Source organism: Bactrocera dorsalis, chromosome 2 (assembly GCF_023373825.1).
Source record: "Bactrocera dorsalis isolate Fly_Bdor chromosome 2, ASM2337382v1, whole genome shotgun sequence".
NCBI classification, from domain to species: Eukaryota; Metazoa; Arthropoda; class Insecta; order Diptera; family Tephritidae; genus Bactrocera; species Bactrocera dorsalis.
This window is the reverse complement of record NC_064304.1, coordinates 43,351,212-43,375,933: the sequence shown is the minus strand read 5'-3', so window position 1 is coordinate 43,375,933 and position 24,722 is coordinate 43,351,212. Positions and strand designations below refer to the sequence as shown.

At 37.7% G+C, this 24,722-nt stretch overlaps 1 protein-coding gene across 2 annotated transcripts in view; it reads right to left on the bottom strand.

The window, feature by feature from the left end:
* The window catches only part of LOC109579176 (loricrin), a 34,920-nt gene extending 10,382 nt beyond the window's left edge, over window positions 1-24,538 (bottom strand). The window contains exons 1-3 of one of the 2 annotated variants that reach the window (XM_049448419.1): window positions 23,781-24,538; window positions 6,266-6,559; window positions 5,829-6,174 (exon numbers count right to left, since the gene is read on the bottom strand). In XM_049448419.1, coding sequence (XP_049304376.1) covers window positions 5,829-6,174; window positions 6,266-6,559; window positions 23,781-23,786 — 646 coding nt within the window. In that variant the 5' untranslated portion in view covers window positions 23,787-24,538. The remainder of the gene's footprint in view (window positions 1-5,828; window positions 6,175-6,265; window positions 6,560-23,780) is intronic. The other variant, XM_049448420.1, reaches the window with a different exon arrangement.
* Window positions 24,539-24,722: the final 184 nt, after the last annotated feature.

Genomic DNA, 24,722 nt, shown 5'->3' with positions numbered 1-24,722 from the left:
AACAAAAATGGGTTATATCGGGTTTATACTTGCTGAGCCACCATTTATTGTATTTAATATAAAGATGTCTGAACTTTAAGGTGACTTTGCACCATATATATCAATCAATATGTTAGTTATCTCAATGAATATTAGAGAGCGTATTTTATTCATAACAGTGTATCTTTATGCGTAAAATAGATAAATTTTAGCGAAAACTTGGCCTAGCCCCTATATGACTAATACAAGAATTTTCATACATTCGGCTGACTTTACTCTATATGATCGGGTCGATATTACCCCAACTTCCATATGCTACATATAATGATTTTCGTTTTTCTAACTAACCTCATATATCTGTCAGTGTATGAATTATATACATTACATGTATTAAATTAGGTTCTTCTGGTTTATATCTTAAGACATTTCCCTGGTTTGATACTTGTAAGTTGCAAGACTACAAAACGTTCAGTTGCACCCGAACTTGGCCCTTCCTTACTTTTTATATTTATGTTCGTGTAAAGTTTCTCTTTATGTCAATTATTGTGTGTTTGACAGCTGTTTTTTTACAACGCGAAAGGTGATTTTTACCATAAAAAAATTAATAATGACTTTGTTTTACATTTTGTGTTCCAAATCGAATCACTGCTGAAGAATCGTTGAAACTGGTACAGAAATGTTTTCAGGAGTCTACTTTATCCCGAACACAATTATTTGAGTGGCATAAAGTATTCAACGAAGGTTATAAAGGTATCGAAAACGTGATATGTTCGAGTCGTCCATCCATTTCAATTACGATAACATGGAAAAAGTTAATGAAATACTGCTTGAAAATTATAGTCATATCAGAGAAATAGTTGAGAATCTCAACATCTCTTAAATATCGTTTGTTTTAATATTTTTGGTACGTATGGTTAAAGACCTTTCTTAATTCCACATTCATCAAATGCATATTTACTGATGTTAAGAAAAGGCTTTAAGAATATGAAGCCAAAACTCAGTTTTTTCTTTGATAACCGTTTTTGGATTGGCCATAGATTTGCGGGAAGAAAATTCACGGATTTGTAAACAAAATAAGGCGCCGTCTCTCTTCGGCAAATGCCATGAGTACACTGAAACTATGAAAAATAATTCGTTGAATGCACTGATGACCATCTCAGTTGCGGTTTATAACAAGAGTATAAAAAATTGGATTAAGTGTTATGCTTGTATTGACTCAAAAGAAGCCGAATCCTTCTTCTTTAATGGAGTAGACAATGCTTACGCGGTTATAGCCAAAAGGAGCCTATTTAGAATGTGATAGTCAAGTTTTTTTATGTGTCTGGGTCAAATTTGGTATTTATACATATATCATACACTAAACCAATTATTTTGTAGAGGTGATGAAATGTGAAAAATTCATGTACGAATAAAAAAACAATATACATAAGTATATAAGCATATCTGTGTGCCACCGCCTATGCAAACACATTTCAAATATTACATGGTGTCTATGAGCTTGAAATCCTGACAGTGGCGCAAGCACATACTAGACATGCGTAACCCTAATTGGGCACAGATAGGCGATCTGCCATGTAGAGATGCTATTTGACCATAAGATTGTGACTTGCAAGCCAATTTGGAAACTTGTTGCTCTGGTTAAGAGCGTAAACAATTTTTTTAAATGTTTATTTTGTTGTTGTTTTTATGTATTAACCAGTTGATAGCCTATGCAGTTACACACGCATACCACCTGGCCAACCATAAGCGATCCACATGAAAAGGAAAGTTGTCGACGTGATGCAAAGAATTGCAAAAACAAAAGAGCAAGTGTTGTCCAATAGCTGAGAGAGGGCCATTTTGTCAACAACGAAGAGCAGCAAAATCAAAGTAACAATAACTGTGAACGACAACTCTTTGCGCAGCTGATTGAGTGAACGGAATCGCTTATCATTTGTCCATCGCGGCCATGCCGCAAAGGCATTCGATGTCGGCGCTCTTTTAGGTCAATGCACGACATTAAGTGATTGCAGTTTCTTCGAATACGGTTCGGTTGGCTATGCTCAAAAGTTATTTTATATTGTTGCAATGGTTGAGTGTGGGTATTGCAGCTAAGGAGTGACTCAGTTTCGGTTGCACCGTGTATTTATAGAAATTTTTTTGCTTCTGAAATCTACTATATTATCTAACCTAATATACAATATTAGGATTACTATATAGAATACTAGATCACCTGTAATGTCATATGAATGGTCGAAAGTGCTGACATAATAGAATATGAATTAGTTATATATATTTTACAGATTTCTTTAAAATAAGCATTTGAAATCGGTGGATGGAAAATACAAAAGCTGGTTTTGACCGGAAAGATATTTCTCGAGAGTTTGCTATTTAGTTATTTTTAAAAATGCTAGAAACATCATTTGAATTTACAAAACGTGCTACGAAGGAATGACATTATGTTATTTTGCAGGCTGGAAATCGAAGACGCAGTCTTGTTGTCGATCAACTCGGCGAAGTCAATCGTTCTCTGAGGGACTGCGTTGTACTTATTTAAGATTGCCACGAAATAATAAATAAATGATTACATGGGAAATATCGATGAAAATTCAGGCTCACAAGGGAAATAGTAAATCTGTCATGAGTCTGGGGCAAAATCCGTTACCAAAGCTTTGAATTGCGCAAAATTCTAATTTTATGAAAAATCTTTTGTTGTTCTGAGCCATATAGAGAAAGCAAATCTACGATCGAAATACTCAGAATGTTCTTGATCCTGGTAAGCTATTTTTGACTAAACTAACTTACGAGGGCTGCTATATATATTTCTGGCGTAGGCAACACTAAGTGTTGCCAGGTGCAATCTGACATTTCCATTGGAAAGTTTGACATTTTTTAGCATAACATCACTCAGAACGTTTTGTCATTTAATCGTGAATTGTTTTATTTACAGGGAATTAAAAAATTCATCTCGGCCAAAAAATGGAATTAACTCGTGAACATTTTCGCGCGTGGATTATCACGACAAGAGCGCATCGATGAACTAAAATCTTTGTATGGCTATGAAGCACCATCCTATAGCACTGTGAAAAACTGGTACAACGAATTCAATCGTGGCCAACACTCGCTCAAAGATGAATTCCGTGAAGGTCGTCCAAAAACAGCCGTTGTGCCAGAAAACATCGATGCCGTACGTGAACTGATAATGCAAGACCGTCATGTAACATACCTTCAGATAGAGGCATGCCTGTGCATTTCTCCCACCAGCATATATTCGATATTGCATGAACATCTGGCCGTAAAAAGGTTTGTTCTCGTTGGATCCCGCACAATTTGACAATCGCTGGCTCGTGTGGATTGGTGTAAAGAAATGCTGAAAAAATACGATCGCGGTGTTTCAAAAGACGTTTATAAGATCGTCACAGGTGACGAATCATGGATCTATGCGTATGAGCCCGAAACGAAACAGCAATCGACCGTGTGGGTCTTCCAAGAAGAGCCAAATCCAACGAAAGTTGTTCGTGGAAGAAGCACTTCGAAGCAAATGGTCGCCTGTTTGTTCGGCAAAACTGGTCTTGTGGCGACTGTTCCCCTTGAGCAACGTAGGACGGTCAATTCTGAGTGGTACACCACCATTTGTTTGCCTGAAGTCTTCGGAGAAATTCGAAAAACGAACAAGAGAAGACGAATGCGAGCTCTCACACATCGGCTCAAACCAGCGCCTTTTTGACCGACCAAAACGTCGAATTGATGGGTCATCTGCTATACAGCCCTGACTTGGCACCCAATGACTTCTTTTTATTCCCACACATCAAGAAAATAAAGCGTGGTCAACGATTTTCGTCGCCAGTAGATGCTGTTGAAGCATTCAAAAACCATGTTTTGGAGGTGTCTCAATCGGAGTGGAAAAAGTGCTTCGAAAATTGGTTTGAGCGCATGCAAAAGTGTATAAATCTTGATGGAGAATGTTTTGAAAAACAATAAAACCATTTTCGTTGATAAATATTCCTATTCTCATTATTAGGCCAGAAATATATATAGCAGCCCTCGTACGACCATATAAGTCAGTATGATTTCAACATTTGAAAATGTCGACAAAGTTTCACGAGTTTTGGCAGTATTGTCTGTAACAAAAGTATTTTAGGAACGCGATGCGACGAGAATAACTTAATACCATATCTTCAACAATTCACAAGAGAACACATTCTACTCCTACTGAGCGTACTATTCGCAACACCATCACCCACATTGAGACCCAAAATTTATTTTTGGATAATGTTCGACCGAATAGACCACGCTCAGCACGCAGTGAAGAAAAAAAGCAGCCGTAACTGAAAGTGTACACGACGGCCGTGGAGAGTCGATTCGGCGCCGTTCGCCGTAACTCAGACTGACATATGGAACGTCTTGGCGCATTCTATGTACGACGAGATATTAAATTGAAAGCGTACAAAATACAACTTATTAAGAATTGAAGCTGGTCGATCTTTCCAAGAGACATTGTTTCGCCTTATGGGCTCTTGAAAAGTTCCAACAAAATCCGACGTTTTCGAACCAAATTTTTTTCAGCGATGGGGCTTATTTCTGGCTCAATGTGTGCCAATTGATACCTGAAAACGAATCTCATGTTTCAACGACATCTGTTTTCAACAAAACGGCACCATTTCCCACACATCGCATCAATCAATGGATTTATTGATATAGTCGATATTGTCGAACGAGTCATCGAAAATTGAGCTCAACGGATGAACCATCTGAGACATAGCAGCGGCCAAGATAATCTTCAAAAAGTATATGCCGAGAATGTTCTTTCGAATGATAATAAACAATACCCAGTCAGTTTGAAGCTTCTGTGTTTTTTCTTTAAAAAAAGTAGAAAGCCTCGATATTGATCAATCTTTATGTTTTAGTTGCCTCCCGAGTACTAACATTTAAATGAACCGATTCAATTGTAAGTACCTTGAAGATGAAAATACATGTTTAATTTCAATTTTCCACTTCACCTGGGTAGGGTGGATTCAAACCCGAACATCTCCCCATGTACCTATCACTGTTGTTGATTTCTTATCATAACATATACAATAGTATAACAATTAGTTGAAAGAAGCTGCAGCTCCCCCACGTAATGCGTCGCACTATGGTATAAAATGCACTGAAGTAAGTGGGAAGTAGTAAGGTGGAACGCATAAAGGTATACAAAAATAAATGACGCAATAACAAAACTTATTTGTAATTTTAAAAATGCAGCCATGCAGAGGCATACCGGCCAAATAGATAGAAGAAGACTACGTTTCTCAGACCGCTTATTGTGGGCGGTCAGCCGAAATAGCTGCTGAAAGGTGGTGGACACCAACGCAAGTGATGACATATGGTTGTCAGCTTTACTCCTATTGTTGTTGTATTTTTCTTTTTTAGTGTTTTTTGCTTTACTAAAAAGTTCATTAATCTTTGCTTTGGTTGTGTTCTTTTCTGCTTTTGAGACAGTTGACTTATCGGCTAAATTTGTCCGTTACTTGCCTGCGTCTGCTGCGTCTTTGTTATTAATAACCTTTTTGACTTTTTCCACTTAATGTTCTTTGAACGTTAGATAAGCTTGGTCAAGTTTTCTCAAAGTCTTCTATTTTTCTCGGAAATATGAAAATATATGACTTTTTAAGAATTCAATTCCCTGAATTAAAATTCTCTATACAGTTCTACTCCTACTACAGATGTTGTTGCTTTGTGGGCAGATTTGAAATGGTGGAGTGTAAACTGGTTAATATTTTTCAAATATTTTAACACAGTTGTTATTGTATTTAATTTATTAAGGTTTAGAAAAATTATTCATTTTCTAACAAATATGATAATAAATATATAGTTACACTTTTACTCACTCTCTGTGTGCACCACAGGCGGTCCTGGGTGTTTATTGCCGCCGCTGCTACCACCCGACGAAGCACCCGAAAAGGAGCTGAACTTGGCGAAGGGATGCACCGAAGCGCCACCGCCATAGCCATGCGAATTTATTTGCGCCGAGTTGATGATTGCTTTGCCAACATCGGTTACTTTGTCGCCAGAGGAAGCAACCAAATTACCACTAGCGCTCAATGCATAACCACTACCCTTAATCAGCTGACCCTTGAGCGCTGTCACGCCGCCAGTGATGGCTTTCACCGCCTGGAAGATGGTGTTGAGCACAGATTTCTTAAATGTCCATGGATTGTAGTCGACTGAGTTGCCCTAGAAGTTGCGTAGCAACAAAAGAGAGACACAAATATTTTTATGTAATAAGAAAGTGTATGAGAAACTGGTGAATATTAGGGTAAAATACATGAGCCGACTCGTATGACTTGTAGCCATCGCCTCCGCCACCACCACTACTGCCGCCCGAACTGCCCGAGGCTATGGACGCGGACGCTTGTCCAATACTCGAGAGTAGACCAGACTTCAGATGCGCAACGTAATCAAAACTGCCAGAGCGTTTCTGTATTTGTGACTCGCCGCCAGAGGCCGCATGGTCGCTATCGGGTAGTTCCACCTCCTCTAGTGAGATGGATTTGTCTTCGCTCTCCGCAGGATAGCTGTGCGCAAGTAGAGGAAGTGTGAGCAGCAAAATATAGAAAAGCTGCAAAGAGTGAAAGGGTTAAGGTTAAAGAGCGAATTGAATATAATTTGGATAAACATAATTTTTATATTAATTTATAAAAATATAGAAATACTAGCAGACCAGGCAGGCGTTTTCTTGCGTGAAATTATGTGTTTTGAAATGAGAAAAAAGTTGAATGTACTATATTTTATGTTCAAATCATTTCTTTGCGATTTTTCTAGATTTTGTTCAATGTAGCGCAGCTTGATAAACAATACTTTTTGGTTTCTGTTCCGGTGCGTAAATGTATAGAAAAGATGGGTTTCGGACTTACAAACACGCCACGTATAGCAGGCCGTGTGAAAAATATGGCATTTTCAAATTTATGCCACACACTTCTAGCGACTATCCTTGCGTCCTGTTGATTGTTATTTCAAATGCAATTTTCCCTAGAAACTGAATAAGTTTGAACTGAAATCGCAAATCGTTGGAACTCAAAGTAATTCGTAGCATCAAGCATTCGGCGTCCTTGTGTTCGATAGCTGCATTACAGTCAGTCGGGTTCGATTACACAGTTTCGGCGCATGAAGATTGCGAAACATAATAGCGACAGATCCAAATTTAAGACGCAAATGATGCGGCGGCATAGCAAGCCTCTCCGAAGAATTTAGAAATTCTACAGGATAATTCACGGCGTCGTCTTCATTGTCAATACGATCAGAATTTGTCCATTTCCAATTCTTAGCGAATACGATGTGAAATGTCTTCGGCAATGTAATTTTTGTTCGTATCCCATAATTGACGCAGATTTGGAGGTTGATATGTTGAAATGATCATCGCGAAAAGTGTGCGCATCGTCTGTTGTTTGATTCCAGTGCTTAGTATGTTGCAGCAATTGTAATTGCTGGCTTGCTTCTCAAAAAGTTGCACACACCGTACCATTCACAGTACGCAATGACTCAAATGAAGTTGAACCGCGTACATTAATCAATAGCAACCGAAGGTAGAAGCAATCATCGTTTTTCGGGTGGATTGTGTAAATTCATCCTAATGCATTAGTTGAGAACACACCTGAATGTCCATGTACTGGTTGGCCTTGCTTTCTGCGTAACTATTTCTTCGACGATGCATTCCATGTATAATATCAAGGCATTTCCGAATGGAGCAATTTTCTCGCAAACGGATCACTGACGCAAGTCGAGAAAATACTCGTCTATGTCGATTTTGTTGTTGGCGGTGTTTCCTTTGGCTGTCCTGTATTCTCTGGTTTGAAATACACACTTTGGCCTTCTCCGAATGAACTGCGAGATGCACAACAGTAGGAAAAGGTTCATGAATTGCAAAAGTAAATACCCTACACAGCGCTTCATTGCTGTTCATGTATCGGCACATTTGATAATATATCGTTCAAGGCCATGTTGTTTTCATTGGTGACGTACTTGCAAACGTATTTGATCGATTTCACCAAACAACAATACTCAACATTGATTGATATGAAGTGGGATTGTGGTGTTCGCTAGGTCCATGAACCATATTGGTTTTCATCTGGTTCTTTCTTTGCATCAGGAATTTCCGCAGATATGATTTCATCAATTTGATCTGGTGTAACCACCATCCATCATCCAAAGAAGAATGTGTGCGTGTGGCAAACTTCTCTTTTGCCATTCAAGAGAGTACATATAGCACCTAACAGCATCACATATACGTTGCTTCAAGATAAAGTCGTAGGTGTTGTTTGAAAAGTCGTGCTATAATATCGTGATGATTGCTTGTTGATGGCAGCGTTCCATAATTCCCATAATTCCACACGTATGTTATCGCATCCTGGGAGTACTCGTTCATGTGTCTTGGCCTGCTATACGTTGATGGCAAAAAGAACGCCGACCGACATTAGCGCGATCTCTTCGTGGCTTCGCAGCTAATTTCAATCTGTAATTGATCACTAAACGTGAAACACACATAAAGTTTTCACTGAATAATTTTCAATAATTTTTATTTTGAATGGCTCTAATAAAAAAGCAAACGACGAAGTTGAACGATTCAAATAATTTACAAATCAAAATATTGAAAAACAAAAACAAAATAATCTATACCAAATTTCGTGAATATATCTTGTCAAATGTCAAAGTTGTCCATACGAGAACTTGATTCCGATCGTTCAGTTTGTATGGCAGTTATATGCTACCATTGTACGTTATCGGCGATTCCGACTAATGAGCAGCTTCTTAAAGAGAAAATGACGTTTGCAAAATTTCAAAACGATATCTTAAAAACTGAGGGACTAGTTCGTATATATACAGACAGACGGACAGACAGACGGACATGGCTAAATCGACTCAGCTCGACATACTGATCATTTATATACATATATACTTTATAGGGTCTCCGACGCTTCCTTCTGGGTGTTACAAACTTCGTGACAAACTTAATATACCCTGTTCAGGGTATAAAAAAAAAATTGTGTTGGAAAAAAGTGAATTTTTTGAATTGTCCAATTTGGAAAATAGATAGTAGCCGACCCCTCAGACCTACTGAATACTCATATAAAATTTGGTAAAAATCGGTAAAGCCATTTCGGAGGATTACGGTAACTAACATTGTGACATGGAAATTTTATATATTGTATTAGATATATGTATGTAGTTGCTCTCTGTACGAGGGTTGTGCATACTTAAGTAAACAATACTTTAATGTCAACTATTTTTAAACCCTGAACAGTGTATATGAAAGTTGCCGCGATGTTTCCACAAGGAAACGTAGGAAACACTAGACGTACGGAATCAATTTAGATGTCCGTCTCTTTATATACATTATATATATTATATGCGAGCTGGTCTCTCGGTTTTTGAGATATCGATCTGAAGTTATGTAGCAGTCTCTCTTTTTCCAAAAAACTAATCATTAGTCGGAATGGCCGATATGGAACTACTGCAGCATAGAGCTGCCTTACAACCTTATGGATCGGAAGTGCTTGTATGGGAAACTTTTTTAATTGAGGAGACATCTTCAAGAAATTTTGCACGGCTTATTGCCTAAGACAATACTCCAATATCTAAAGGCACTGTTCAGATCGGATCACTATAGCTTATAGCTGCATAGAAACTGAAGGATCGGAATAAAATGCTGGTAAGGAAATATTTTTCATTTGAGGAGATATCTTCAAGAAACTCAACATGAATTATTCTCTAAGTCAACTCGGTAATCCTCGTAAAAACTGTTAAGGTTAAGTCACTATAAGGCATATTTTGTGTATGTGAGGGGTATTACAAGTTCGGTGCAACCGAAGTTATCACCTTTTATTTTTTTAGTTTTTTGTGCTCCTTTCAAATTTTTTTTTTCAAAATTGCGCCGCGCATGCGCAACATATCTTACGTAGCTTCTCGCAGCTTTTGCTTTGTGACTATGTACCAGACATTGCATAATTGTAGCCTAAGTGCGCCAAGCATGTGGCACATACATATGTACAAATTTAAAGCACTCAGGCATTTTAAAATTGTCAACGACTTCATTTACAAGCATTCCACCGCTTTCGTGAGTTTAGATGATGCCACTTTGTGGCATTACCGCACTGGTGTTTCCAACGTTGAAAATACTTGCGCATTAAAAAAGAAGCAATAACTATAATAAAAACGATATTAGAAATGATAATTATTAAAATGCATCGTAGCAATTAATATGCATATCTACTTGTATATAGCTTTAGTGCCTCCATAAACGTGCATGTAATGGAATGTCATAACGACTCTTCAAAATTGGTGGTTACAGCTGAGTACTTTCTTACATATTATTTTTATCTGATCGTTGTATTATTGCATTATATTTATATACTCGTCAGCTTGACACCAATACCACGCTCGAATTACGATCCAAATTTGCGGAGCTCCTAAGTAAACCCGCAGCAAACTAAATTTTCTAGCTACTTATGCATTTCTCGTATATTATACATATATAAACCAGAAAAATTGAAGCATTTCGGATGAAAAGCAACTTGTAAAAATTCAAGAGCTGTCATTTCATCCGGAAAAAATAACGATTTGGTGTGGTTTGTAGGCCGGTGGAATCATCGGTCCATATTTCTTCAAAAAACAAGACGGTGAGAACCTAACCGTCAATGGCGAGAACCTAACCATCAATGACGTTATCGCGCCACTATAACCGACTATTTGATGCTTGAAATTGAAGCTTGTGATCTCCGCAGCATTAAGTCTTATTGAAACCAAACCAAACAAACCGGCGCCACTTCTAACATATCGAATCAATCAATGGATTTATTGAAATTCGGTAAGCAGATAATTTCACGTTTTGCGCTAGTTAATTAGCCATTAATATCGTGTAATATCGCACCATTAGACTTTTTCCTGTGGGGATATATAAAGACCAAAGTCTATGCGAACAATCTCGCTTCGAATCAGGCCTTGGAACAAACCATACGTGCAACATTCGCCAGCTACCAGCCCAAATGCTTGAATAAGTTATCGAAAATTGGACTCAACGGATGGACGTAGCCGCGGACAATATTTGAAAGAGATAATCCTCAAAAATTACCAATCGATTTCACCCAAATTTGGTTGTTGACATTGATCTTACATAGGTTGCTATACATATTTCTGGACTAGGCAACGCTAAGTGTTGCCAGGTGCAATCTGACATTTCCATTGGAAAGTTTGACATTTTTTAGCATAACATCACTCAGAACGTTTTGTCATTTAATCGTGAATTGTTTTATTTACAGGGAATTAAAAAATTCATCTCGGCCAAAAAATGGAATTAACTCGTGAACATTTTCGTGCGATCATTTTTCACAACTTTCGACGTGGATTATCACGACAAGAGTGCATCGATGAACTAAAATCTTTGTATGGCTATGAAGCACCATCCTATAGCACTGTGAAAAACTGGTACAACGAATTCAATCGTGGCCGACGCTCGCTCAAAGACGAATTCCGTGAAGGTCGTCCAAAAATAGCCGTTGTGCTAGAAAACATCGATGCCGTACGTGAACTGATAATGCAAGACCGTCATGTAACATACCTTCAGATAGAGGCATGCCTATACATTTCTCCCACCAGCATATATTCGATATTGCATGAACACTTGGCCGTAAAAAAGGTTTGTTCTCGTTGGGTCCCGCACAATTTGACAATCGCTCAAACAAAAGGCTCGTGTGGATTGGTATAAAGAAATGCTGAAAACATACGATCGCGGTGCTTCAAAAGACGTTTATAACATCGTCACAGGTGACGAATCATGGATCTATGCGTATGAGCCCGAAACAAAACAGCAATAGACCATGTGGGTCTTCCAAGACGAGCCAAATCCAACGAAAAAAAAAACATTTTCGTTGATAAATATTCCTATGTTCATTATTAGGCCAGAATTATATATAACAGTGGCGAAATCGGAATATAGCCACGCCTACTTCTCATATAACTCAATTTTTAGTTCCATTTGAAACTGAAGGATAAAATTTGCTCGAAATTACTTATAGTTGGCTTTTTACCGAAAATATTGTTAAAAGTGTAAGATATATGTATAATTGAAATTCAGAGAGAATCCTTTCCTGATAATAGTATGTCTGTGTTTTACAAATTGGTCGATTCGGGTTATAACTTTACCTAGCCCCATTTACCTAATTTACAGATTTTTAAAATTCTCGGTGAACCGCATATTTCGACCAACATGTGAAATATCCTAATACAATTGAGAAAACGTGTTTTTCTTATAACTTGAACAAAATCGGTGAAAACTCGCCCTGGATCCCATTTAACTAACAAGCCTAATGAACCCGAAGGTATTTCCCTGGCTGTAATTTTTGCAAATTGCAATAGTATGAAATGTTCGGTTATACCCGAACTTAGCTCTTCCTTACTTGCTTCCTATTTCTTTAATTTAATTTTGTTTCCTTGCCTCTTACTTCCTTATTACAAAATCAAAAACAATTGAATTTTTTTTTTTCAAATAACTGAGTTCGCCATTCCAGATTATAACTCAATACCACTGACCAGTGTGTGCAGCGTTTACTCAATGGGCCATAGCATACATATGTAAGTTTGATATTTACGCACTTGAAGTCTTAAATAAACTAAACATTAACATTTACGTTCCTCTTCATTATCACCCGGTCGATGTGAATAAAAATATTAACCCGGGGCTACCAGTATATAGTATGTTGGCTATTTATGAACTAGAAGATATCATGGATTTTTCGTGTTTTCCTCTAACGCCACTCTTTTTACCTCTCGAGAAAAATACTCACGATCGTCTGTCGTTTTATCTGGTGATATATCTGGTGGTCAATACAAATTTTCTGAGAAAGAAATCTGCTCAACTTTCTAGACAACTGAAAGAAGTATAACCTACTAGGTTTGGTATGGTACTGAGACCGACACAGTTGTTGCAAGATACATTGAAAATGTATAATGTTTTATTTATTTATAATAGTTCCATTTATTAACTGTGAGAATTAATGTGTAAATGAATTATTAGTTAGTAGTATTGAAGTTAAAAATCAACAAGTTAAAATTCAACAAATTAAATATATTATGTTCATATAAAGCAGTAACAAGGCTGCTTGGAGTTAAGGCATATTAAGTCACCTAACATTTGCACATTTCCCATGACAGCCGGCCCAACGTTACCGGACGTCGCTGATTCAAAATATTTTGTAATTTACTCTGATTTATTTTAATTGACAATAATTTAATTTTTAAGAAAACTAGTATAAGGTTTATGCTCTAATGTTAGATTTGTCAGATTAGATATACAAGGTGCGTTCCAAAGTAAACCAGACTTTTTGGATCTAGCGCCCCCTGATCGCGCCATCTATATGATGACTGGTGCGTTAGAATTTGTTATCTTTATCGATTGCCCAGTGAGAATTTCATGAATTTTCATAGATTGGAAGTGCAGTTATTGCGTTTTAAGTGTCAGTATGTTTATATTATCGGTGTGAAAATGAGAATGGAACAAAGAGCCAGCATTAAATTTTGTTTTAAAATAGGTAACACTTTTACCGAAACGTTTCAATTGATGGAACAAGTTTATGGTGATGATTGCCTATCCCGTAGCAGAGTGCACGAGTGGTTTCAACGTTTTTAAAGTGGTCGTGAGGACATAAATGACGATCAATGTGGGCCAATCAAAATCCGTGATCACCGGAAATTCCATCGAACCTGTGCGTGAATTTATAAAAAATCCGCTGAAATCATCATTGAAATTCAGAAAATGACATGAAACATCTCCAGAATATCGATTTATCGCATTTTAACCGAACATTTGGGCTTACGAAAGGTGTGTGCACGCTTTGTTCCGCAGAAATTGACTGACGACCAAAAATTAAAGAGGTCAAAAAGGTCAAAAATCACATTTTAACCATTAACCACTCGCCGTATTCACCTGATATGGCACCGTGCGACTTCTTCCTTTTCGGAAAAATGCATTTGCCCCTGAAATGAAAGCGTTATGCAAACGTAGAGGCCATTCAAAAGCTTGCACCGGCACACTGGCGGCCACACCGGCCAACGAGCTAAAACACTCGTTCGACATGCTTGTAGATCTTACAAAAAGCTGTATTGAAGCAGAAGGAGACTATTTTGAATAAAATAAATTGATTTTGCCGAAAAAACCATTTGTTCTGTTATTTTTTTTTAAGTCCTGTTTACTTTGGAACATACCTTGTATGTAGTACAAGAGCAAATTTGACAAGGCTGGTCAGAGTTTGTCTGGTGATGCTTACTTATTGAATTAATGAACTCATGACGCGTTCATTGAAGAGGATTTTTCAACTTGGAATAAGAAAGGAGTCACAGAGAGCCAAATTTGGCAAATTTGGCCATGTTTGATATAATTAAGTATATTTCTCCAAAACACTTCTGGAACATGCTCCCCTATTCCAGAGCCGTGATTCCATTGGACTCATAAAATGTTAAGCAAACTCATTTTTTTCATGATAGATGTTGTCAGACAAACTGTGGAGCAACTCTTGTATATAAGTATCGCGTAAGGAATTGCTAAAAAGGCTTATCCTAATCCAACTGACCGAAACTAAAATTACGGTTTTGGTCCTATGTTCTCAGTAGTTTTGGATGTCGGCACACGCTATTGTACACTTTATAGAGACGACTAACAACTCATATACTCACACATATATAAAGTCCATTTATTTCTATGAAACATAAAAAGCTTCAAAACATAAAAAATACTAATGAGAAACAGAAACCATAAATTAGTAAGTACCCACATAAAGCCAAGCAAAATTGAAAAAAATGCCACGGCATGTATGCGCACATAAAATTTTTACGGAAATGCGGGATTCGCTGTGCAAGTGTGTCAAATGTCGCTCCGCACCGGCGAAGTAACCGTTTGTTAACCAATAAAAAGAAGGGCCTACGCCAACAGGTGAGCGCAGTAACGGCAGTTTTGGGTTGCGGTCACCGCTTGTTTTGAGAAGGTATTCGCGTTCCTGCTCTTTGTTGTTGTGTGTTAATAAAATACGAAAATATTGCAACATCGTCATCCAACACACCCGAAATAAATAAGTGAAAGTGTTATGACAAACAGACAGCGCGAACGCAAATACCGTACTGTGTATTCGTGCGTGAGTCGTTCGCTCCTAACAGACAAATGTGGAGATACATATGTCATACCTACATATGTAGCTAGAGGCAGGTATTATAATTTAGTTTTCGCATTCGCTTTGTGTGTTTTCTTGTTAATACCTGAAATATTTAAATAATCAATAAGCACTTTTGCCATTTACACGGCGCTGAAGGGCGTGAATGAGCGAGCTGATGTTGTCTGCCTTAAATGAGACGATGTATTATTCAAAAAGCTCTAGTTGAGTTGTTATCGAAATGCATCGAATATGATAATGTATATTTAATGACATGTTTCTAATTATGTCATGGTTTGAAAAGTGATAGTCTCGCATATAGTCAGATTTTAATGACAACCAAGTGACCTTGCAACAATTTTAACGACTTTGGTTTCTGACGATGATGTTGGTTAGTGGATCTTTACAAAAACTGAATGACAATCGTCTTCCTTCTTTTTTTTAATAAGAAGTGTAACAATAATTTTATACAAATTAATTTTCTGCTTTAAATTCATTAAATTTGATTAATTGCTTTTATTGTTTTTGAAAATAAAATATTCAAAGAAATGTTATTAATTTAGGGATTTTGAGCAAGTTTTGATCCAGAAGCAATCAAATTAGTTTTTCAGCAAATTTTACGGAATCTTCTTTCACTGTCCGATTATTATAGCGATTATTCAACTAAAGTAATGAAAAACTTTATGTTGGGTTTATAGAGTCAAAGAGAAGGTAAGAGGAATTTTCGACTAATTGAGTTGCCATTTGTTGCACATCTTCAAAGTGTGCCAAAAGTAATGAGGCGTAGTCATGCTTCTGACATCTGTTCACCAGAGGTGTCGCTACGACCAAGTCTCGGCCCCTAAGCAATATAACATAAAAAGTTCATTCTAGACACTTAGCGAATAAACCATTACGTATACACCACTTCTAATTAAAAAAAATACTCTTTAATTAGGAAGGTGCCGTCAAGTCCTACCATTCACCCCGGTGGATGAACATAGCCACAATATGCAATCCCATTTTTTCTAGCATTGCAGTGGTTTGGAAGAAAAGGGCGATATGAAAAAACTGAAGGTATCTTTGGCACAAAAGTTAATAAATTCAGACTCCAGACAAAGCGTCTGGAAGGGTTGAGGCTGATCGACTTCGCAGAAACCAGAAATATGGTTGTCTGTAGTACCAGATTCCAGCACAAGAAAACTCGAAAAGCTACTTGGCTGTCTCCAGATCGAAATGCTTAAAACTTGATTGGACATGTTGTGATATATGGACGACATTTAACTACAGTTCTTGATGAGCGTACGCTCCGAGGAACTTACATCGACTTGGACCACTAGCTTATAGCCGCAAAGATACCTCTGTAATGCAAAGTACGCCCGTTAACAGACACTAAGAAAATTCGACGTCGAGAAGCCGCAATTTCAACCGCCAAACAAACGGTTATTTGCGAGCAGTCATAAGGAACTCTTTAGAAGGTAACTGTGGAACAAAGTGCCTACCTCGCAGCAATGCAATCCATCACAACACGTGAGGGGTGGGATAGCTACGGGAGTTGAAGGGGGAAGCGAGACGTACATATATGTATGCAAAAAAAAAGAAATAAACCGAAATTCATGAGTATGAAAAGCTTGAGAAATTTCTATGAAAAGATGCGGCGACTAACGGAAAGTTTCAAGACCGCAGAATCATCTTTCAGGACACAGAGAGTTGATCTAGCGGCTGATGCTCAGAAAATACTAAATTTATGAAGAGAGTCCTTATCCAGCCTGCTAAACGGCAGTGAAGTCTTAGATTGCCCGACTATGACAGTTATTTGCCCAGGAATAATAAAGCGGCGAAGGTCAATGACTTACAAGCCGAGCTACACAAATACAGCGGCGAAGAACTGACGAGGTGTTATGCATCAGTTTATTTGCAAGATATTATTGGATGAAGGTATTCCCGACCATTGGTACACAACTTTGCTCTGCTCAATCCACAAAAAGGGGGAACCCATAAGTTCCGTCAATTACCATCGGATAATCTGTGGGATAAGACTCCTCAATGTTGCATACAAGGTACTATCGAGGTTCGTGAAGGAGTTTAGCGTCAAGAAACTAGTTCGGCCTTATCAACATAGCTTTTGATATGGAAAATCTGCAATTAACCAAATATTCACCATTCTCTTGAAAAATACTGGTGCTTGACTCCCACCAACTCTTCCTCCATTTTAAATCCGCCTACGACAGCACGAAAAGGAACTGTCGCTTGGTCTAAATTTGGTATCCCCGCAAAACTATTAGGACTGTGTAAACTTATAAAGGGTGATTTTTTAAGAGCTTGATAACTTTTTTAAAAAAAAAAACGCATAAAATTTGCAAAATCTCATCGGTTCTTTATTTGAAACGTTAGATTGGTTCATGACATTTACTTTTTGAAGATAATTTCATTTAAATGTTGACCGCGGCTGCGTCTTAGGTGGTCCATTCGGAAAGTCCAATTTTGGGCAACTTTTTCGAGCATTTCGGCCGGAATAGCCCGAATTTCTTCGGAAATGTTGTCTTCCAAAGCTGGAATAGTTGCTGGCTTATTTCTGTAGACTTTAGACTTGACGTAGCCCCACAAAAAATAGTCTAAAGGCGTTAAATCGCATGATCTTGGTGGCCAACTTACGGGTCCATTTCTTGAGATGAATTTGTTGTCCGAAGTTTTCCCTCAAAATGGCCATAGAATCGCGAGCTGTGTGGCATGTAGCGCCATCTTGTTGAAACCACATGTCAACCAAGTTCAGTTCTTCCATTTTTGGCAACAAAAAGTTTGTTAGCATCGAACGATAGCGATCGCCATTCACCGTAACGTTGCGTCCAACAGCATCTTTGAAAAAATACGGTCCAATGATTCCACCAGCGTACAAACCACACACCAAAACAGTGCATTTTTCGGGATGCATGGGCAGTTCTTGAACGGCTTCTGGTTGCTCTTCACCCCAAATGCGGCAATTTTGCTTATTTACGTAGCCATTCAACCAGAAATGAGCCTCATCGCTGAACAAAACACGCGCGCGAAACACATTTCGAACCGAACACTGATTTTGGTAATAAAATTCAATGATTTGCAAGCGTTGCTCGTTAGTAAGTCTATTCATGATGAAATGTCAAAGCATACTGAGCATCTTTCTCTTTGACACCATGTCTGAGATCCCACGTGATCTGTCAAATACTAATGCATGAAAATCCTAACCTCAAAAAATCACCCGTTATTAAGTAACTCCAAAAGCTTCGTAAGGATTGCGATGATATGCATAATAAGCCTATTTGATGAGTCAGAGTTGGAAGTTTTTCAGAAATAGGTTTTGCAGAAGATTTATGGTCATTCGTTCATTAGTAAGGGTGAATACTGCAGTCGATGGAACTATGAGCTCTACGAGATATACACGCGTCGAAATTGACATACATAGTTTAGCGAATCAAGAGACAGCGGCCACGCTGGATTCATGGATTGAAACACTCCAGCTCTGAGAGTATTCGTACCTGCCTGTAGGAACAGAGGAAGACCGTTCGGGAGTAAAAGGTAGAAAAAAACCTCACTCAACTTGGTAACTCCAATTAGCGCCAAATAGCGAAAAGAAAAAACGTCCAGCGCATTGTTGGTAACTCGGCTATAATCGCCCAAGCGGTGTCTACGCTAGTAAAGAAGAGCACACTCGGTTGTTAAAAATCAATTTTATAATAATAAAATAATAATAATAAAGTTGTCGATATGCAAGTGTGTCAATAACTTCCATCCGAAATATTACAACATAACGAATTCGATTAAAAAGATAATCGCCGATTTCATTATATGTCTTCAACAGACCACCGATTCCAGCCAGCGGCGACGGATAGCTGTGGTATATACTTGTAATGTTATTGCTATGCAGAAAATTATATAATAACAGCAGAAACGCGGACAAGCAACAACACAACACATAAAAACACGACACCACCGCAACAACAAACAACTTTCAAATACAAACGAGCGCTTCAGAAATATAAAAAGACGGCTGAGACAATAAAAATAAATAGTAAAATTCAAAAATATGTTTGTATGTATGTGTATATGTAAGTGGATGGGTTAACAAAACGGAAGAGATAAACAAACAAAAGCAAAATTGTGATGAGTTTGGACAGGCACACCAAAAAAGCGCTGTAACTAGTTTTCGTGGGCAGTAGACGACCGAGCGTGCTACTTATAAGCAAGCTACTATTTGCACATTACTCTTTCACTTTCGTTAATGAAGATCATAAAACGATAGAAAGAAAGGCGCTGAGGAATGAAGTGAGCTGTGTTTACAAACGGTCGCGCCATAAAATTGCAGTGGAAACTTGCAGGCACAATGCAGAAAAGGCGAAAGAAATTAAAAAAATAATAGCGAATTGCATGGAAAAGTAAACAGAATGCATGCGGCATGCACTTGAACTTGTTACCGCTGCGCGTTGCACTTGAATAGCGCACGCAGGCGCATAAGCTTTGTGCAATTTTCGCTTTGTTTATTTGCTTTCTTTATTTTCCAGCGTTTGTTTTCATTAGCGTCGTTATCTTTTGTCCACTTAGTAATAGCCATTGCATTTATATGTACAAGCAAATTGAAAAAATTGCTTTATTGCGGTTACGCCATAGTTGATGCGCTGCTGCAAACTTGTCGCCTACCCAGTAGGAACCGAAAGGCGAACTGTAATTTCTGAGAAATCTCTAAATCGAAAGTGTAGTAAAGCTACAATGCTTTTTTTTATTGTGATATTGCTTGTTATAGAATTTTGGAAAAGTAACGGTGTATACTAGTATGTATCTTATAAAACAATTAATTTCGGTTTGATTTAAAAAGTACAACGATTTTTCCGTCCTCGAAACACTTTTCGTTAGCACTTTTTGGAATGGCTCTCAGCTCTCACAGCGAACTTTTGGGAGCAAGAATCATACGATGGTATTCATTGTGTTTTTGGCTTTAAATTCGATCAGAATAGTGGCTCGTTGCAATGGTACATTATCATAGTGTTAAAACCATGAATTGTTCTTCCACAATTCTGGCCTTTTTCGACGGATGTTATCACACAACTCGACCAAATAGAACTCCTTATTGACCGTCTGTCCCCAGGAGCAAATTCGTGAACCAAGCAACGAATATCAAAATACACAATGAGCATCACCTTGATTTGAGCAGCTTTGTCGTGTTTTTTTTTGGTTTCGCCTTCTTTTTTCCCCTCCATTCTGATGATTGTTGACTTCTTTTCATATCAAACTCATAAACCCATGTCTCATCGGCAGGTATAAAGCTTTCCATGAATGTGAGGTCGGAACTCGCACGATAAATAATGTCCAAAGTGACCTGTATGCGGTACTCTTTTTGAAAAATTCAGCTTTATCGAGACAATACGAGCAAGGACGCGTTTAATACCCAAAATATCCATCAAATTCGTTCGAACGGACTGTTCAGGGATGCCGAGCTGTCTTGAAATCTTTGTAGCACTTGCTTGACGATTTTCAAGCACCATATACAGGGTAGGCCATTTAAAGTTGACCCATCTGGCAACGCTGTAACTTTTAACAGCGCTGACAAATCGGCTAATGTCATACCGCGTTAGAAGCGTCATTCGAAGGCAATTTATACCATGGAACAGTACACTCCAAAAGAACGCGCTGAAATTGTTGAGCTTTATATTCAAAATAACTTTTCAATTGTGTTAACTCAACGTGCGTTTCGCAAAAAAAATAAAGTGAAAAGTGCTCCAGTTAAGAACACAATTAAGTCTTTATACGCAAAATTTGTGAACACCGGTAATCTCAGTAATGCCAGTCATGCATCCAGACAACGCACAAGACGTTCTGATGAAAATATCGAAGCTGTACGAGCCAGTATTGAGGAGACTCCATCGACATCGAGTTATCGCCGCTCTCAGGAATTAGACATCTCTCGCACCACTCTCCGACGCATAATTCATAAAGATTTGAAGATGTTTCCATATAAAATTCAAATGGCACAAAAACTAAACCCAGCTGATTATCCGCGACGCCTTAATTTTGGCAAATCGGCCATCGAAATGGCTGAAAACGAAAAATGGTGATGTTGACTGGCCACCGAGATTACCAGATTTGACGCCACCAGACTTTTATTTGTGGGGTTATTTGAAATCCAAGGTATACGCTAATAAGCCAAAGACCTTAGCTCAACTGAAAGCCAACATTCGACGTGAAACAGCCGCCATATCATCCGAAACATTGGCCAAAGTCATGGAAAATGTCGAAAAAAGAGTGCATTTAGCTGTCAAAGCTAAAGGTGCCCATTTACGCGATCTAATTTTTAAATATTAGCTGAAACAAATCCCCTTGGACCAAAATAAATTATTTTTGAAATGAACAAAAAACATTGTTTTCTTTTGTTCTTGGTGACGATTTTAAATGGCATCATATATTTCACTTTTTTAATATTTTCATCAGTTGAAGAGATGAAAGGTCAGGCATATCTGGCGATGAAATACGAATCCATGACCCATAATACCATAGTATATAAAACCTGGCCAATCAGCTAAATCAACGGCAAAACCAAATATCCATGACGCCAAGAAAATGTTATGTGTTTGGTGTGATTAAAGCTGTGTGCTGTATTCTGCGCTCATAAAACCGGCTGTATACCCATACTGGGGCACGCTACCGACAACTAGTCATCAATTTGAAGCGAGCGAGCGCCCGAAATTTGCAACTTTACACAAGGCTTTAACAGTTAAAAACTATTTAGAAAACAGCAGCAGAGATGTTTTGCCTCACCCGCCTTATAGCGCAAACTTTGTCCTTTTTGGCGACCACTTCTTCTGGTGGATTCAGAACGCCTTCACTCGAATGCAGTTCACATAAGAACAGTGAAGCAAAACCTGTATTGTTTTATTCTTAAGCTTTCAGCCGGCGCAGTTTTTTGGGATGGAATCCATAAATTGTCAAAAAGATTGCCAAATGTTATAGCTTCAGATTGATAATAAGTACTCTAACTAATATTTTTGAACATGGCAAGTAAATGTTCAGATTTTGGAAAAAGTACTATGAATAATTTTGAATTCAAATTTGAAAAAAATAGAAAACTTAGGTTCTATACAGTTCGAATTTTCAAAAACTCCATTTTTTTGAATTCTATTTTCTTAATGAAAAATCATTTCAGAATACACACAGGAAATTTCATTTCGTTCCGGTGAATGTTTTCAAAGTTACACAAAGAAAAGACGTTTCAGAATGCTTGGAAGTCCATTCCAAACTTTAAACGCGTTTTTCTCACTTGAAAACAGCTAAATCGATTGGTCTCAATTTTTAACAAAAGCTACTTAAATATATTGTTCAGCGAGTAATATTTGTATATATATATATGTATATTTTTTAATAAATATTTTTTTTGTAAACAATTTAAGTCCGAAATCTTGGTCAAAAATCGATTTTTTTAGAAACCGCCATTTTGTCAAAAGATTTATTTCGCTTATTCACCAATTAATTACTAGATTTGACATTACTTTACCGAGATCGGTTTTTTTAATTTCAGCGGATTCAGTTCAGAGATATACTGGTCACCGCAAACCGTCTTTTTCGAGAGGAGCTCTCAGAGTTTAGCTGTAGTTCCTTTCCAAATAAATATTTTTACTTATATTATGTCATAATACGTGAAAAAGTCTTTGAATAAATTAATTTAAAAAATTTTAAGAAAAAATTCTGAAAAATTCGTTTTTCTCCGCTTTCTAACTGTATATACCCTCTTAATTCGAAATTTTGTCTACATTATTTGCTATATCCTGTCGATTATGCCAGTAAGTAGGCAAATAACAACTAACTGTTGTTGAGAGCTTTAGGATTACATCTTGTGCAGCTATACAGTGTTGATTGAATACGCCCTTCATCTGTTAAAATTTTCTGGGAACAATTATGTATTAAATTCAAAATCTACGAAGGCACTTAAAACTTTGATTGGCAATAGATTAAGTGTAGGAGATTTTAAACTTTCAAGATGGCAAAACTTTACAAATATCATTGTCAAATGTTTTTCATTAAGTCCGAACTATTTGTTTAAAAAACATAAATTTAATAATTTTTTATTTGGCGATTTTTGTATATACTGACAACTAATAAAAATTGAACTTAAACAAGTTTTTCTGTGGATCCATACTTAACATGTAAGACATAGTGTATAATTTCTTATGTACTTTGCAAAGTTATTAACTCCCAACACTCCTCTTTGCCAAGACTGAGCTCTGCAAAAACAGCAGCGCTTTTCACTTTAAGCCATCGAAAACGTCATTATGGCTTTGTTTTATTGATTTTTTGCTTACAGCGAAGCATAACAGCCAAGTTCAATAATCAATAAAGCTTTTGAAAAACATGGCAAAGGCAGTTTTTACAGCGAGATATTGTCTTAAATAGAAACTAGCAGGCTTGGAACGCTTTCTCTGCACTTAGTGTATTTTTAATAAACAAAACTTTTTATAAAATTATTTATTTGTTTTGCAAATCGCTTGTTTTTGCAATTAAACGCTATCCAAATGCTCGCTCAGTGGATTTGGTCACTCATTTTTGACGACATGTCTTTATTGAATTTGAAATTTTCTGCTTGCATGCCGCGAAGGCACATGCCATTACATCCAGTAATTCAAACAAACACACACATGCGCACCAACTCACCTTCATTTTGATGATATGTTACTTGCTGCTGCAACTTTATGTGGCAAATAATTGTCCGCGATCAGCAGCCGGTGCTGAATATTTTGTCCAAAGATGGTGAACTATTTACCAGCGAGTTGGTCTGATCCGCGCAAATGCGTTCGCTTTGCAGTTTACAGTTATGTGACGTTGCGTGTCAAGTTGAAAATTAAATAAGTCGAATACCGAAATGAAAAGTACTACGCCACGGCGACGACGACGTGCGTTGCGTTCAGTAACAAAATCACTTTTACTCGCGGCCGTTCGTATGGATTAAATGTCGACCGAAATCGCCAACCAAAATCGCTACAACAACGAAAGACAGTATTTGTAATACACCGATTGCTTATTGTTGTTGTGAATTAACGCTTTATTGCTGCTTGTGGAGTTATTTTTTTGTTTCACACTGGAAGTGCGTTTGTTTTAGCGTTCGTTTTTCGTTGCTTCCGCAGCTGCGCTCTTGTGTTGTTTGTTTCACTCAACTTTCTTTCCACAAAACAAAAAACAAAAATAATTTCATATGTTTTTGCTGGTCTTTTCGCTACTTCGGCACTTTGTAATGGCAACACTTTTTGATATTTTTAAACCTTTTTATTTTGCACTTCTTTCGCTACTTTCTCACAAAAACCGCACACTGTAAACCGCACGTTTGTACTATTGCTTTGTTGCTGCTGCTGCGCTTTCCGTTAACTTCAAGTTGTTGCCGCCTCAACGTGTTGAACCAATCTGTCGTTCGGTTTTGCGGCGTCGCTGACTTTTAAAGTGAATGCTGCCGCATCACCGGCGAGCGCTTACCTTCAACTCGCTCTCTTTGGGGCGCCTGACGATTTGTGTCGCCGCATTAGTCTTGTTGCAGCACGGCAGCAAGCAAATTGGGCATCGCAAAATGTTAGATGCGCATTGCAGCGATTTGGCTCTCCGCAG